General features: G+C 44.4%; 1 protein-coding gene across 3 annotated transcripts in view; it reads right to left on the minus strand.

The window, feature by feature from the left end:
* KCND3 (potassium voltage-gated channel subfamily D member 3) overlaps nt 1-13,234 on the minus strand; it is a 328,170-nt gene extending 314,936 nt beyond the window's left edge. For all 3 annotated transcript variants that reach the window (XM_030221906.1, XM_030221905.1, XM_030221907.1), the window contains exons 1-2: nt 12,877-13,234; nt 8,883-10,061 (exon numbers count right to left, since the gene is read on the minus strand). In XM_030221906.1, coding sequence (XP_030077766.1) covers nt 8,883-9,988 — 1,106 coding nt within the window. In that variant the 5' untranslated portion in view covers nt 9,989-10,061; nt 12,877-13,234. The remainder of the gene's footprint in view (nt 1-8,882; nt 10,062-12,876) is intronic.
* Nucleotides 13,235-14,423: the final 1,189 nt, after the last annotated feature.

The raw sequence follows: 14,423 nt of genomic DNA on the forward strand, positions 1-14,423 counted from the left end.
ATGACCCCGCCCATTCCACACCCCATTTTAACACATCAAATTACAGAACATGCTTAGACAGCGCTGTGTGTAAATTCTAATTAATGCCAATTAGTATCAATAATTGATTGTTAAGTGACAATTATCAGCGTTGACTGGCTTGTTAACTCATTAAGTTGTGTGCGCAAATCCAGAAAATGACCAGATTTATGCCTGCAACGTAAGTCATGCTATATAGAATTCGGGTGTGCGCTAATGCCAATGCGATAGCTGGATAAACACGTTGCACCCATTCCACGCTCATGATACACCCCCTCCTGAAAAAAACAAACATAGAATGCAATTAACACACTCAGAAGCAAATTACCAGAGTGGCCTAGTGGTTAGGGTGGTGGACTTTGGTCCTGGGGAACTGAGGAACTGAGTTTGATTCCCACTTCAGGCACAGGCAGCTCCTTGTGACTCTAGGCAAGTCACTTAACCCTCCATTGCCCCATGTAAGCCACATTGAGCCTGCCATGAGTGGGAAAGCACAGGGTACAAATGTAACAAAAAAATAAAAATAAAATTAACACCCTCACAAGCAAATTACCAGAAAACGCTTTAGCACATTTTGCCGTAAACCTTTTCTCACATGCTAAGCCCACACATGGCACACTTTTTAATAAAATAGCCCCATACTCTTCTCAGGAGAAGCCTGGTTAGAACAGTACTGCTCTTCCATCTCATTTCCTGCAGGCAGCGAACCTACACTGTGAAGATCTGTTGGTGTGCACCCCAGAAGTGGCTGTCTTCCTGATCCTGAAATCCTAGCCGAAGCGCAACTGCTGTAGAAAACCTCATTATTATTACTGAATATCTTATCTGTACTGCATGTAACTTCTTTGGTTCAGATGAATAAAGCTCTAGGGCTGCGTTCACTGCATAATCACTCTGTCATCCCTAGCCTTGCAAAAATGTCTTTTTAAGGATGGTGCTGCTTTGAATTCAAGATTCATTTAAAGTACTTTTCATTCATCTTCTTTCAAATGTGAAAGAATTCTCTGTGTACTTTTTTTTTTTAATGTAGGACAAGCCAACTAGAGCTTGGAAATGTCCAATGAGTCCCTCCAACAATCCCTTATTCTACAGAAACAGCAAAGGCTTGTTTAAAACTAACAGTTGCCAGTTTATCTTTTTTTTAATATCCTCCTTCCCCAGACTGCACTAATCCTACAGAAGAAGTGAAACCTGGGGTCCTCGTTAATAGAGTACACAGAGGTCCTCAGTCAAAAATCATTGGGGGTGCCCCCAGAGCCGTAGCGAGGGAAGCTGACACCCGGGGCGGGTCGCCGCTGCGCACCCCCCCCCACCGGGTGCAGCACGGCGCACCCTCCTCCAGCTGGAGCACACCCCCCGGAGCACATACCCCCCCGGAGCGCATACCTGCGGCAAGGGACGGGTGGGAGGGCCGATCCGTCCCGACTGCACGTTGCTGGGGTGTGTCGGCTCCGCGCTGATTCACTGCTCTCTCTGTCCCGGAACAGGAAGTAACCTGTTCCGGGGCAGAGAGGGCAGTGTACCAGCGCGGAGCCGACACCCCCCAGCGGCGTGCACCCGGGGCGGACCGCCCCCCCCTTCCTACGTCACTGGGTGCCTCACCTGGCCTGGTTTCACTTTATCCATAATGAATATGTATGAACTCCCTTTGAGTACACTGGCTCCAAAAAGCAAGTTAACACATAAAAAGATATCTCTCCTTTTCCTTCTGAAATTATACTTTTGGCCGGGCACTGGAAGAGTATGCTAATAGTTACACCAGCAGATTGGAGGCCAGGGTTCAAATCCCCCTAATGCTCTTATAATTTGGGGCAAATCACTTGGAGGGTTAAGTGTTTTACCCCAGGTACAAACATACTGTAGATTGTAAACCCTCCAAGAATCCGGAAATATCTAATGTACCTGAACATAGCTTACCTTCAACTGCTATAGGAAAGATGTGAGCTAAATCCAAATCTCATTCCCCATCCTGCTCATTTTAGCTTCTGGATGAAATGGAGAGAGGAAAGGGGGCTGAGTGTTGGATTAACCATGCAAACTTGTATTCCTATCTATTCAGGACGGTAGAGAATCAATGAGAAAGAAAATAAAAAGTGACTTGGATAAGGAATGTTATCCTACAATTGATTAAACTTCTAGGGCTAACAGCCTGAATATTGAACCTGGAAATATTAATATGACTCCAGATGAATCACAAAATAATTTATCTGGCATAACCTCATCACCGGACCTCAACAGAAGTGATATTACATTGCTGAAGAAATCTACTTTGGCAAAACTGCGGTGTTATATCCTGAAAAACTAGATTTCTATACTTGTTCAAATTTGAGAGGCCAAGAAAAAGCCAAACTCTTAAGATTGTGATGCCTTTTTGGTGGGCCAAACTGAAAAAATATGTTGTGATACACCAGTTTTTGAAACTGTGTCAGCCTGTCCTTCGGATGTGAGCTGTCAAAAGCTCAGGTACTCCAGGATCTCTGTACAATCTTCACGTTAATTCCAAAAAAAGCCACAACAACCTGCAAAGAATTGAAACCTGGAAAATTCAGAGGCGCAGTCGAACTTGAAAGTTAGTGATCAACTTAGTAGGATAAACCAGCATGGGCATTTACAGGCAGATGATCAAAAGCCCCGCACTGTTCCAAACAGCGCTCTAAAATAGCGCTGGAACAGCGCAGGGCGCTATTAGACCTATGATCAGAGATAATGCATGCAAATTTAAGCAGCGCAATTATCTCTGATTATGGAGTAGAAGTGCGGGAGAATCCTCCTGCACTTGTTTGACAGGTCTGAGCTGGAGACCAATGAAAAGAGAAGGAAGCCCATCTTTAAATCGAAAGATGGACGTCCTCAACTCCCCTGTTGCAGGGACGGCCAAATTTCAAGGGGTGTCAGAGGTATAGCGACGGGGCAGTTGAGGACATCCACATTTTGGACGTTTCTGCAATGGACAGTTAAGGATGTCCAAAATTAGATATTTCGATGAGAAAGACGTCTTTCTCATCGAAACATCCAATTTTGGACGTCCTTAACTGCCCATTGCAGAAACATCCAAAATTTGGATGTCCTCAACTGCCCACATTGGCAGGTTTGCTGTAGGGGGGAATGGGGGCCTGCCAGCATGCAAATGCATGCTGGACAGGGCTCACCATTCCTCCCCAATGATCTGCAAACCGTAACGCCAGCTCGGAGCTGGCGGGTTTGTCGGGGCCAGCGACCCAATCTTCAGCGCGCTGGTCGCTGATCATTGGGGATGAATGCGTTAAGCACTGATTAGCATGCATTTGCATGCTACTTGCGCTAAGAGCCCTCAAGCGCGTTGTTTCGCGCGCTCGAGGGCTCTGATCATGGGGTGGTAGTAAACGCCGGTGCTAGTAAGGCGCTAACAGCTTCTAGCGCCGGCGTTTGGTTTTGATCATCTGCCTGTCAGAATGCAAACCCAGTTTTTTTTAACTAAACTGCACTTCCTCAGAAGCCAACGATGACATAGAATTATATAAAATAACCCAAACAAGAATTGTCTCTCCTTCCAATGGAAAAAAAAAGCAAACTGTACCACTACCCAATGCATTCACTACAGTTTTTCCAGAGGCTTCAAGTTGCCTGAAAACTGCATGAAGGAAACAGTGCGTTGCCACCCTCAATATATATATATACTAGCCTTTGAGCCCGTAAAAACGGGCTATTATAGGAAGGGGGGGTTGAAGGGCCCGCCCCCGCTGCCGAGTTTGCCGCTGCCCCCCCCCCCCGAGCCGTCACCACCCACCTTCCACCGGGCCCTCGCTCCGCTATTGAAACAGCGAGGGTCCGGGAACGCAGCACTGAGCTCTGCTGAGCTGCCGACGTCGGCCTTCCTTCTTCTTCTCTGCCTGTCCCGCCCTCGTGTGACGTAACGTCGTCGAGGGCGGAACAGAGGCAGAGAAGAAGAAGGAAGGGCGATGTCGGCAGCTCAGCAAAGCTCAGTGCTGCGTTCCCGGACACTCGCTGTTTCAATAGTGGAGCGAGGGTCCGACTAGGTAGAAGGTGGGTGGTGGCGGCGACTCGGGTGGGGGAGCGTTAGACGGCGGTGTCCCTCCCTCAGAAATGCGCAGTACAGACCCTCTGTGTTCCGCCCCCCGTCATCACGTATTGACGCGGGGGCGGGGCAGAGAAGGTCTCTACTGCGCATTTGCGAGTGAGTACGGTCACTCGCCGTTTATATGTTTGATATATATACATATATATATATATTTTTTTTTTTTTGGTTTTACTCCTTGATGGCTAACCCACCCAACAAACAAACTTCAGTCCCTTCTGGCTTGCACACCTGTAATTCTATATGCCAAATAAGTTGGTAAAAAGAATTTCTGTTCTTAATAAACACATATCTACAATAAATGGGACACAGATTAAAATAGTCACAAGGTGTTTTGTTATCAATTCAGTTTAGGCCACAGATTTATAAAGCAAATGTAAGTTCTTCTGTTCCAAATGAGAGCGGAATGTACGGCAGGATGAAATCGAAGGTTAGGGAACCTTTTTAGCCTTAAAAAATTATTTGAAATTAATGAAAGGAGTACAGCATTCAATTCCCATTGATCAAACTGGAATGATGTGTTTGGTCCAGAACGTACCACAGTGCAGGGGTGCTCAATGTCAGTCCTCGAGGGCCACAACCCAGTCGGGTTTTCAGGATTTCCACAATGAACATGCACGAGATCTACTTGCTTAGAATGGAGGCAGTGCAGGCAAATAGATCTCATGAATGGGAGCATCCTGAAAACTTGACTGGGCTGCAGCTCTCAAGGACTAACATTAAGCACCCCTGCCATAGTATGTCCTGTGCTTTCTGCAGGAAAGGAGAAGGATGGAATGGTAAACGTCAGTCTGGTAGTGTTTATGGCTAAGCATTGCGTGTAATGACAGAGAAATACACATGGGTCCTTTTACTAAGGTGCACTGAAAAATGGCCTGCGGTAGTGTAGGCGCATGTTTTGGACATGCGCAGATCCATTTTTCAGTACACCTGTAAAAAAAAACGCCTTTTTTTTTGGGGGGGGGGGCAAAAATGGACATATGGCAAAATGAAAATTGGCGCGCGTCCGTTTTGGGTCTGAGACCTTAGCGGTAAGGTCTCACGCGTTAATTGGGTGGTAATGGTCAATGCACGTTCCAATGCCAATTACCGCCCGCACACCGAAAAACAAAAATAATTTCTGGCGCGCATAGTGGACGTGTGTAAAAATGTAATTACCACCTGGGCCATGTGGCAGCTGGGCGGTAATTCCAAATTGACACATATTGGGTGCGCATAGGTGCCTACGCTGCTTCGTAAAAGGGCCCCACAGATTCCTGTTCAGTGAAATTTGAAATGCATTATCTCACTGACTATAGAAAGATACATTCTGCAATTGTCTTTATACTTTGTCTGGTATGTGGGATACAAATGCAACAAATAAATAAATACAAGCAATGAATCAGCCCTCCAATATGATGCACTCTTGCCAGGTCGATAAGATCATGAGGGGGGTGGAGCAGGTTAATATGAAATGGTTATTTGCCATTTCAAATGTTACTAAGCTCCATGAAACTAATAAATAGAGCACTTGCAACTCAGGGAAGGTATTTTTTTTTCACTCAGCATTCAATTAAGCTGTGGAGTTTGTTGCCAGAAGACATGGCCAAGGCAGTTAGCTTAGCTGGAATTAAAGGGGGTTTTGGCAACTTTTGCGGGAAGAAAAGTCTGTAAACTATTAATAGCCATGCAGACTTTGAAAAGCCACTGATTTGTTCCTCCTTATCCACACCCAGAGATAATCTTCTTGAACTCCTGACAACTACTTGGGACCTGGATTGAGCACTGTTAGAAGACCTTTGATTTAACCTAATGTGTCTTATCTTATGTGCTTAAATTCTAAAGTATTCTGCTAATTGATTTATTCTTACTGTACACCTGATAGATAGATAGATAGATAGATAGATAGATAGATAGAATTCAAAAGGATAGGGTAATCAACAAACTTTTATTCAAGACCTGTTGATCTAGTCTTCTTGTTTTTGTTTTTTTGAGCCTCCATTGCTTTCCCAACATAATTCAAATTGACTCCATATCATGGATGACAAGCACAGCCAGTCCCAGCTTCATCCCACTGCATGCAGGGAGATGTAGTTCTAATTTTCATAGGAAAATGAGAATGTAGACTACAGGTCCAAGCAAGCAATGGGGGGGAAGCTAGGACCGACTGCACCTGCTTCCCCCGCCCACCCCACACCTCCCTTTATATGGTCACCTTGTCTATGCGTGTGGTGGAGCAAAACCAAGATAAGATCAGCCTATCCTGAAAACATGGAACCAGTTCCCTGCCGGTGTGGAAATAACTTAGGGGGGGTCTTTTACAAAGCGTCGGGAAGCCCAAAGCAGGCTTACCAAACGCTAAAATCGGGACTGCCACCAGCCCAACGGAAATGGCTTGCACGGCGGTAACCTGGCAGTAAATGGGCATCGCCGCATGCTGCCTGGTTACCGCCGGGTTACTGTGGGAGCCCTTATCATAGGAGCTGACTCTGTGGGTGCTTGAGCACCCCCAATATTGAGAAAATTCCTTGTATGTGTCCAAGGAAGGGTTATTTCCACTGGTTAAGTTGGCTCCTATGGCCCTTATCGGTGGTGGTAAGGGATCCCCACAGCATGGCCATGCGGTAAGAGTTCTCTTACCGCATGGCCATGTTTGTCTGGGGAGCTTTTTACCCGCTGCAGTAAACAGGGCCCTGGCATGCAAGAAAAACGGCCCTGTCGCTAGCACAGGGCCTATTTTCCTACAGCCTGGTAAAAAGGACCCCTGAGTGAATTCCTTAAGTGCAAAGATTTCACCTGCATGCCTGACAGAGATTTAAATTATCTTGTCTGATCAACAGTGCTCAAATTATACTTTTCCATTATTAAAAGGTATTGCTTCACCAGCTAGCTCATGCATAATAGACAGATTGACTATTTATAACAGAAACAAATGAAGCAGGTTTCTACCAGAGGAAGTCATGTCATTAGAAAAAGAAAGGGACAAAACTGTACCTAGATATGCTTCTAATCAAAAATGACACATAACATTCAAAAAAAATTGAAGAAAGCAACTCAGAATGAGAACAGAATTGTCTTATGTTGATAAGCCCCGGTCTGGATTTACTGAAGAATTTAGATATGAAATCTATTTGGCTTATTCTGTGTCAGTAGGATCCTCCTACAGGCCTTTTCATTTTTAATAAATTTATTTTTGTTACATTTGTACCCCGCGCTTTCCCACTCATGGCAGGCTCAATGCGGTGGGCAATGGAGGGTTAAGTGACTTGCCCAGAGTCACAAGGAGCTGCCTGTGCCTGAATTGGGAATCGAACTCAGTTCCCCAGGACCAAAGTCCACCACCCTAACCACTAGGCCACTCCTCCACTGTTGCTACTATTGGAGATTCTACATGGAATGTCGCTATTCCACTAGCAACATTCCATGTAGAAGTCGGCCCTTGCAGATCACCAATGTGGCCGCGCAGGCTTCTGCTTCTGTGAGTCTGACGTGCAGGACGTCAGACTCACAGAAACAGAAGCCTGCGCAGCCTTCTACATGGAATGTTGCTAGTGGAATAGCAACATTCCATGTAGAATCTCCAATAGTATCTATTTTATTTTTGTTACATTTGTACCCTGCGCTTTCCCACTCATGGCAGGCTCAATGCGGCTTACATGGGGCAATGGAGGGTTAAGTGAATTGCCCAGAGTCCCACTAGCAACATTCCATGTGGAAGTCGGCCCTTGCAGATCACCAATGTGGCCGCGCAGGCTTCTGCGAGTCTGACGTCCTGCACGTACGTGCAGGACGTCAGACTCACAGAAACAGAAGCCTGCGCAGCCTTCTACATGGAATGTTGCTAGTGGAATAGCAACATTCCATGTAGAATCTCCAATAGTAGCAACATTCCATGTAGAATCTCCAATAGTATCTATTTTATTTTTGTTACATTTGTACCCGGCGCTTTCCCACTCATGGCAGGCTCAATGCAGTGGGCAATGGAGGGTTAAGTGACTTGCCCAGAGTCAAAAGGAGCTACCTGTGCCTGAAGTGGGAATCAAACTCAGTTCCTCAGGACCGAAGTCCACCACCCTAACCACTAGGCCACTCCTCCACAGGAGGGAAATCCTTGTATAAGGAAAGAGCAATATAAAAAATTATCTGGATTAGAATATTATAAGGCATGAATTTGGCATGGAATATGCAAGGTTTACTTAAATTCTTAGTAAATGCAGAAAGAGAAGCCTGTTAAAATAATTAAGGTGATGACACCAAGTTGCCTAGAAATGATCTAATTCTTTTGACCGCAATGGGATTTTTGTCAGAAGAAACAGGCCTCCCGAAATAAATGGTTCTCATACCAGATAATTGATAACTGCACCTAGCAAAAAAAACTCCTTGAACTTGAAAAATCTCAATGGAAAAATGTTGCTGTCCAGATGAACATCATTTCTTAAAAATATTGTTAGAAATAGAAAAGGATTCAAATGTGTTTGCAAAGAGAGACATCAAGGTCCATACGCAACATCCTACAGATCCACAGAGACTATACAATCATACATAAAACTGATTCACTCCAGGGTCTCTTATTACTGTATATGTTTTCATTACCATCGCAGAACAAAATTAGTTAATTTGCTTGCCTGAGACGGATTAAAATATCCAGAAGAACAAAAATATATTTATAACTCTGCTATAAGTTTTAGGAAACGAGACAGCACAAATTAGTTCACTAAAAATCAACCACCACAACAAGAAAGTTGAAAAATAATGAACTTCCAGCAACAACTATCTTTTTCTCCAGTGACTGAGAGAATGCGATACTTACCCAAGGGTTGTCATGGTAACAATGGTATACCAAAAGGAAGCCGGGATGCTAGTGAACTTGCTAGACGATGACCCTTTCTCTGCATAAAACATCACTGTAGCAAAGATAATGATTGCCATAGTTAGTGAAAATAGAAGAAAGCCAAGTTCAGAAGCACAACTCTTCAGAGTGTAGCCCAGGATCCGTAAGCCTTGAGAGTGGCGCGAAAATTTGAAAATCCTGAAGACCCTGAAGACCCGTAGAGTCACAAACGCTCCACTGACATCCTCATTGTTGGACATCACCAAGCCTATATAGTAGGGCATAATTGCTACCACATCAATGATACTCATGACGCTCCTCATGAACCTGTAACGACTAGGAGCAGCAAAAAGTCGCAACAGATACTCAACTGTGAAAATCATAACGCAAGCAGTGTCCAAACAGAAGAAAGCAACACTGTACCTCTCCCCACAGGGAAGCTCTTTGTTTCCTGGCACTGTGCCGCAAGGAACGGTTTCCACTACATTGGTGATCACGGACACTGCAATAAAGAAGCCTGTGACATAGTAAAACACTAAGGCCAAAGTGCTGGTATGGGGATTTTCAAAAGCTCGCCACATAGTTTGGCGAAAATTAAGAGAGGGCATGGCTTCTTGATTGTTCTCCGAATCATTGTCATCTAGCAGTCTTTCTGCATTCTCTCTTTTTCGGTCTTTGTACTCTTCATAACAACAATCTCCAATGATTTCAGGTAGGATCCCATAGAAGGAAAGTTCTTCATCATAAGCAGAAATGCACTCGTACCTTGGATAGTGCAACTTGCCTGTTCTGTAAAAATTTAAGATGGACCGAAACACTTCTGGGTCTCTGTCGAAGAAATATTCCTTGGTCTCTTCATTGAAGAAGAATTCTTTTTCCGAGCTCCCCAGCAGTGTATCTGGATACCTCTCGAGGGTAGTCCTCCAAGTCTGAAAACGCCTCCCACTTACATTGAGGATAATCAGCTCATCCTGTTTCTTGTTCTTATCAGCCGGGGCCAGTGGCATAGGGCAAGTGGCCACTGGCATCCATCCAATGGCTGCAGCCCTTGCAAAGGGCAGCCAAGCTGCCACGCCTGCTGCCATAATGGCTCCAGGTCTTGGTAGAGCAGACTGCTGTGCTCCTTTTAACACCAGTCTGTCTTCAGATCAGTAACATCTAGAAAGAAAAAAAAGTCATTTTTTATATATATAGTGATGCAACTTTATAGACTATTTCAATGAACCTTAACACAATATGAAAGCAAGATATATAATAAAAGATTGTATGTATATATTATTGTATCTTCATGTTGATTAGGAATTTAAATCTGGAATCATAACACAAGAGTTCAGAGCAATGATTCTCGACCCAGTCATCAGGCTCACCCAGCCGGTCAAATTTTCAGGATACTCACAATGAATATGCATGAATATATTTGCATGCACTACTGCCACTGCATGCAGATCTATCTCATGCATATTCATTGTGAATATCTTGAAAACCTGTCTGGGTGGGTGTGTCACGAAGACTGGGGGAAGAACTCCTGTATCAGAAGGAAGCAACCAAAGCTAACCACTCATTTCTTAGATCACAAAACCGCATGCAGATCGACAGAAACAAATGATTTATTTAATTGCAAACGGTATGCTCTAAAAGCAATTTTTAAAAACTGGGCGGAGGAGCCTTCAAAAAAGTGCATAAAGTCACTATTTTGCTAGAGCTTTGTTACAGAAGAAATATCAAGTCCTGGTTTTGAACTTATATATACTGTCATCTACCACATTTGCTTATTTCCGATCTGACGAAGAAGGGCAACCTTCGAAAGCTAATCAAGAAATGTATTATGTTATGTCCAATAAAAAGGTATCATCTTATTTTCTTTTCCATGTTTTATTTTGTTTTGTTTGATTTCTATTGATTACCTGTAAAAGTGGACTAACACGGCTACCACACCGAACTTATACCCAAAACAGTGTGGGATTTGTAGTGCCCCATTCTGCCCATTGAAATCAATGCTGCACGTCCCATAATGCTCCAGGATGGGGGTGGTCAGAAAACCAGGACTGTTCCACATCTCCAGCCTGGAACTGGGTAACCTGGCGTCTTTGTTACAGAATGCTTTCAACCATGTGACAAACTAAGAAACCCAAAACATTAATGCACCTGCCAACAGGAAACAAGCAAGAAGGAAAACTAAATCCTTGAGGGCTGAGCATGCTCTACAACAGGGATTCTCAACTAAGTCCACAAGACACACTACTACTACTACTATTTAGCATTTCTATAGCGCTACAAGGCGTATGCAGCGCTGCACAAACATAGAAGAAAAACAGTCCCTGCTCCAAGAGCTTACAATCTAATAGACAAAAAATAAAGTAAGCAAATCAAATCAATTAATGTGTACAGGAAGGAGGAGAGGAGGGTAGGTGGAGGCGAGTGGTTACGAGTCAAAAGCAATGCAGTACCACAGGAACACCAGACTGCAGTACTACTACTACTACTTAACATTTCTAAAGCGCTACTAGGGTTACGCAGCACTGTACAATTTAACATGGAAGGACACACCTAGCCAGTCACAGGTTTTCAGGATACCCACAATGAATATGCATGAAATAGATCTGCATACAATGGAGAAAATGCATGCAAATTTATCTCAGGCATACTCACTGTGGAAATCTTTAAAAAAAAAAACAGACTATGTTGGGAACCCCTGCTGTAAAATACTAGTGTGTGAATAGTGAGTTAGCTCCCTCCACACCATTGGTTCCCACAGCTGCCCTGGGGCATTCCCAGTCAGGTTATCAGGATCTCCACAATGAATATTCAAATTCATCTCAAGCATTGAGACTGGCTAGGGATCCTATAGGACAGGAGGGAAAGTCCATAATACTGAATCAAGATGCAGTTCCCCAGTCCACACTGTGCAAACTTTTTTTTAGCCAACCCAGGTCCAATGGATCCGGACGAACCTAGACTATTGCTGCAAGACGCTGTTTTTTTTTTTTTTAAATAATTCCTCTACTATATAATTTGTAGGGAAGTACACGAAAGCTGACGTGTGGGTGCACTTTTGCACAGCAAATGCTTTGACACATGAGTAGGAAGGACACCGTTGAATGATCTAAATTTGCCTGCTGCTGCTACAGATTCGGTAGAAGTATGAAGGATTTTAAAAAAAAGTCTTTGGATCGTGACTTTACTACTGCAAAAATCAACATCAAAGGGCAACTTTGGAGTGAGGGGAGGGAGACGATTAATGCCATCAAAACGGAATAGACAAAACTTAGGAAACCGTATTTCTTGTAATTGTTCCCTCCCCCCCCCCCCCCTCCAATAAGCTATTTTTAAAGGCCACGTTAATAGAACATTTCCAGGTGATTCAAATCTTTGGACATCAGGGGTTCAATTAAAAGAACCCTACAAAACCTTCAAAGGAAAGGCAAACCAAGAAATCATTATAAGAACAACTTTATTCTGACTTATTGCCCTGAGGGACATGATCAATAAATCAATACATCCCATAGCACTGACTTCTGCAACAGCAGCCACTGTTCAACGTCTATTATTAAAGACAATTAGCTCGTCTTCAGTTGAATTGTTTCAGCTATTTATTAAGAGAAAGAGAGAGATCACATCAATTCGATAAAAAATCAAGTTATAGACATCGTCTTGTTGTTACTCTGTAATAAAAGGTTAAGGAGGGCTCCTGGTTCCCAAAACAGCTTCTTGTTATGAGGCCAGTGTTACTTTTGGTATATCGAGAACCCGAGTAAAAAAGCATTTTCGCCATTTCTTTTTTCCCCCTGCACGGTTTTAAGCAACTCAGAAACGTTTACAACCGCCTGCTAAAGAGATCTCACGGCAAAAGGCAGGTGAATCTGCAGCAACAGGCTTACAACAAAACAGCTTTAAACTTCACACACGCCTGGCAAGCAAAAAATCAGTTGGTTGCATGATTTTCCCAACAGCTCATCGGCAGCACCCCCCTTACCTTTTAAGAAACGAAAAACACAAGCCAGACGAAGACCTGGAGAACGACAAGCAGGAGGCATCAGAAAAGAACGCTCAGGGCAACACGAAAAGTGAGGACGGATGACAGCAAGGCGGCTTCTTCTGTTTAATATACGCTGAGGTTTCAATGAGTATCTTCCTTCGATTGGCTCGGTGTCTGGTTTATTTTTTTAAGGATTATTATTATTGGAATCCAATCCCGTTGGGAGCTTGGCTTGGATTAGCACTTTCGGCTTAGCCGGACTGGAGCTAGATGAAGAACGGTCTCTGGATGTTGTTGCATTGGTGGGTCTGAGTTGGGAATCGCTCGCTCCTTCTCTCTCTCTCAGCCCTTGTGAGGCATCCTGCAAAAGGAGGGAGAGGGAGATAGATAGAGGCGGTGTGAGCTAACAGAGAGGCACCAGCGAGCTGTGTCATTAAATACACACCAGACCTGACACTGCATGCTAAATAGCAGCAGCAAACACTGACAAAGTGTGCAGGAACTTCAAAGTTAGCTGTGGAGGTTCCCCCCCCCCCCCGGGAAAAGGACCATCGGTCCAGCCTTGCAAGGGGGGGGGGGGGGTCTCCTCGAGATTCTTCCACTGACTAGAAAATGCTTCGATATTTGACTTTTTCTGCCCCACACCACCCCAGGTTCTCGTCCTTACTTATTCGAGTTTTACTCCTGCTGTTCCTTCATTTAGTTCTAAATCAATGCAATCCGTTTCCATTTTTTTTATTTCTCTAAGATTGGTGCTGCCCCCCCCCAGGACGACCCATAGCGACTTACAGCTAGCACTGGAGCACGTACCGATTTAGCCTAGTAAAATGAATGCATGAAACAGTTCCGCCTCCACATGTCCCCTGTACATCACCACCTCTTCGGGGTGGGGGTGGGGCACTTTTTAATATTTTGGCATAAAACGCGTCAGGGCTTTGAAAGGAACAGACGATCTGGCTTTAGGATCCAGCTAATTTCCTACCAGTCCATCAGTGAGAGATGCCACACATCACTTCTTCCTAGGTGACACCTTGGTTGGCACACACTCTTGCCCAGGAGGGGTTGGTGTTTGTGGGTGGGACTCTGACGCCTAAAAAAAAAAAACCCTCCCTTATCAGTTGTGTTTAGGATTGATTCTCCAGTAACCTCTGTGTTTTGCTGGTTTATATATCTGCTCCCGGATGCAGTATCGAAGGATAGAGGAGCATGAGGTTAAAGAGGGGAAAAAAAAAAAACCTAGAAATGCAGGTCTGCTGCTAAAAGCATTGCAGCCGAGGCCAGTGATCGGATTTTTCAGAGGGTCAGTACTGCAACCTTAGTCTTGCCCTGTACCGATCAGCTGCTCTTGCTCCTGGTAAATCACCATCCTCATCATCACCATCCTAAAAAGCAAACCCGCCTCCCGTGTTGCCCAATTCTTTTGCGAAGAAGAGTGAGAAAATCCCAGCTGGAAGCCAGATGGCGCAGTCCCCCCTCGCAGGATCCCCCCCACCCCGGCTAGGGAGGGGATTGAAGCTCCAGCCTTAATTCAGTCTCCATTCCGG

This window comes from Microcaecilia unicolor, chromosome 12 (genome assembly GCF_901765095.1).
Source record: "Microcaecilia unicolor chromosome 12, aMicUni1.1, whole genome shotgun sequence".
Classification (NCBI taxonomy): domain Eukaryota; kingdom Metazoa; phylum Chordata; class Amphibia; order Gymnophiona; family Siphonopidae; genus Microcaecilia; species Microcaecilia unicolor.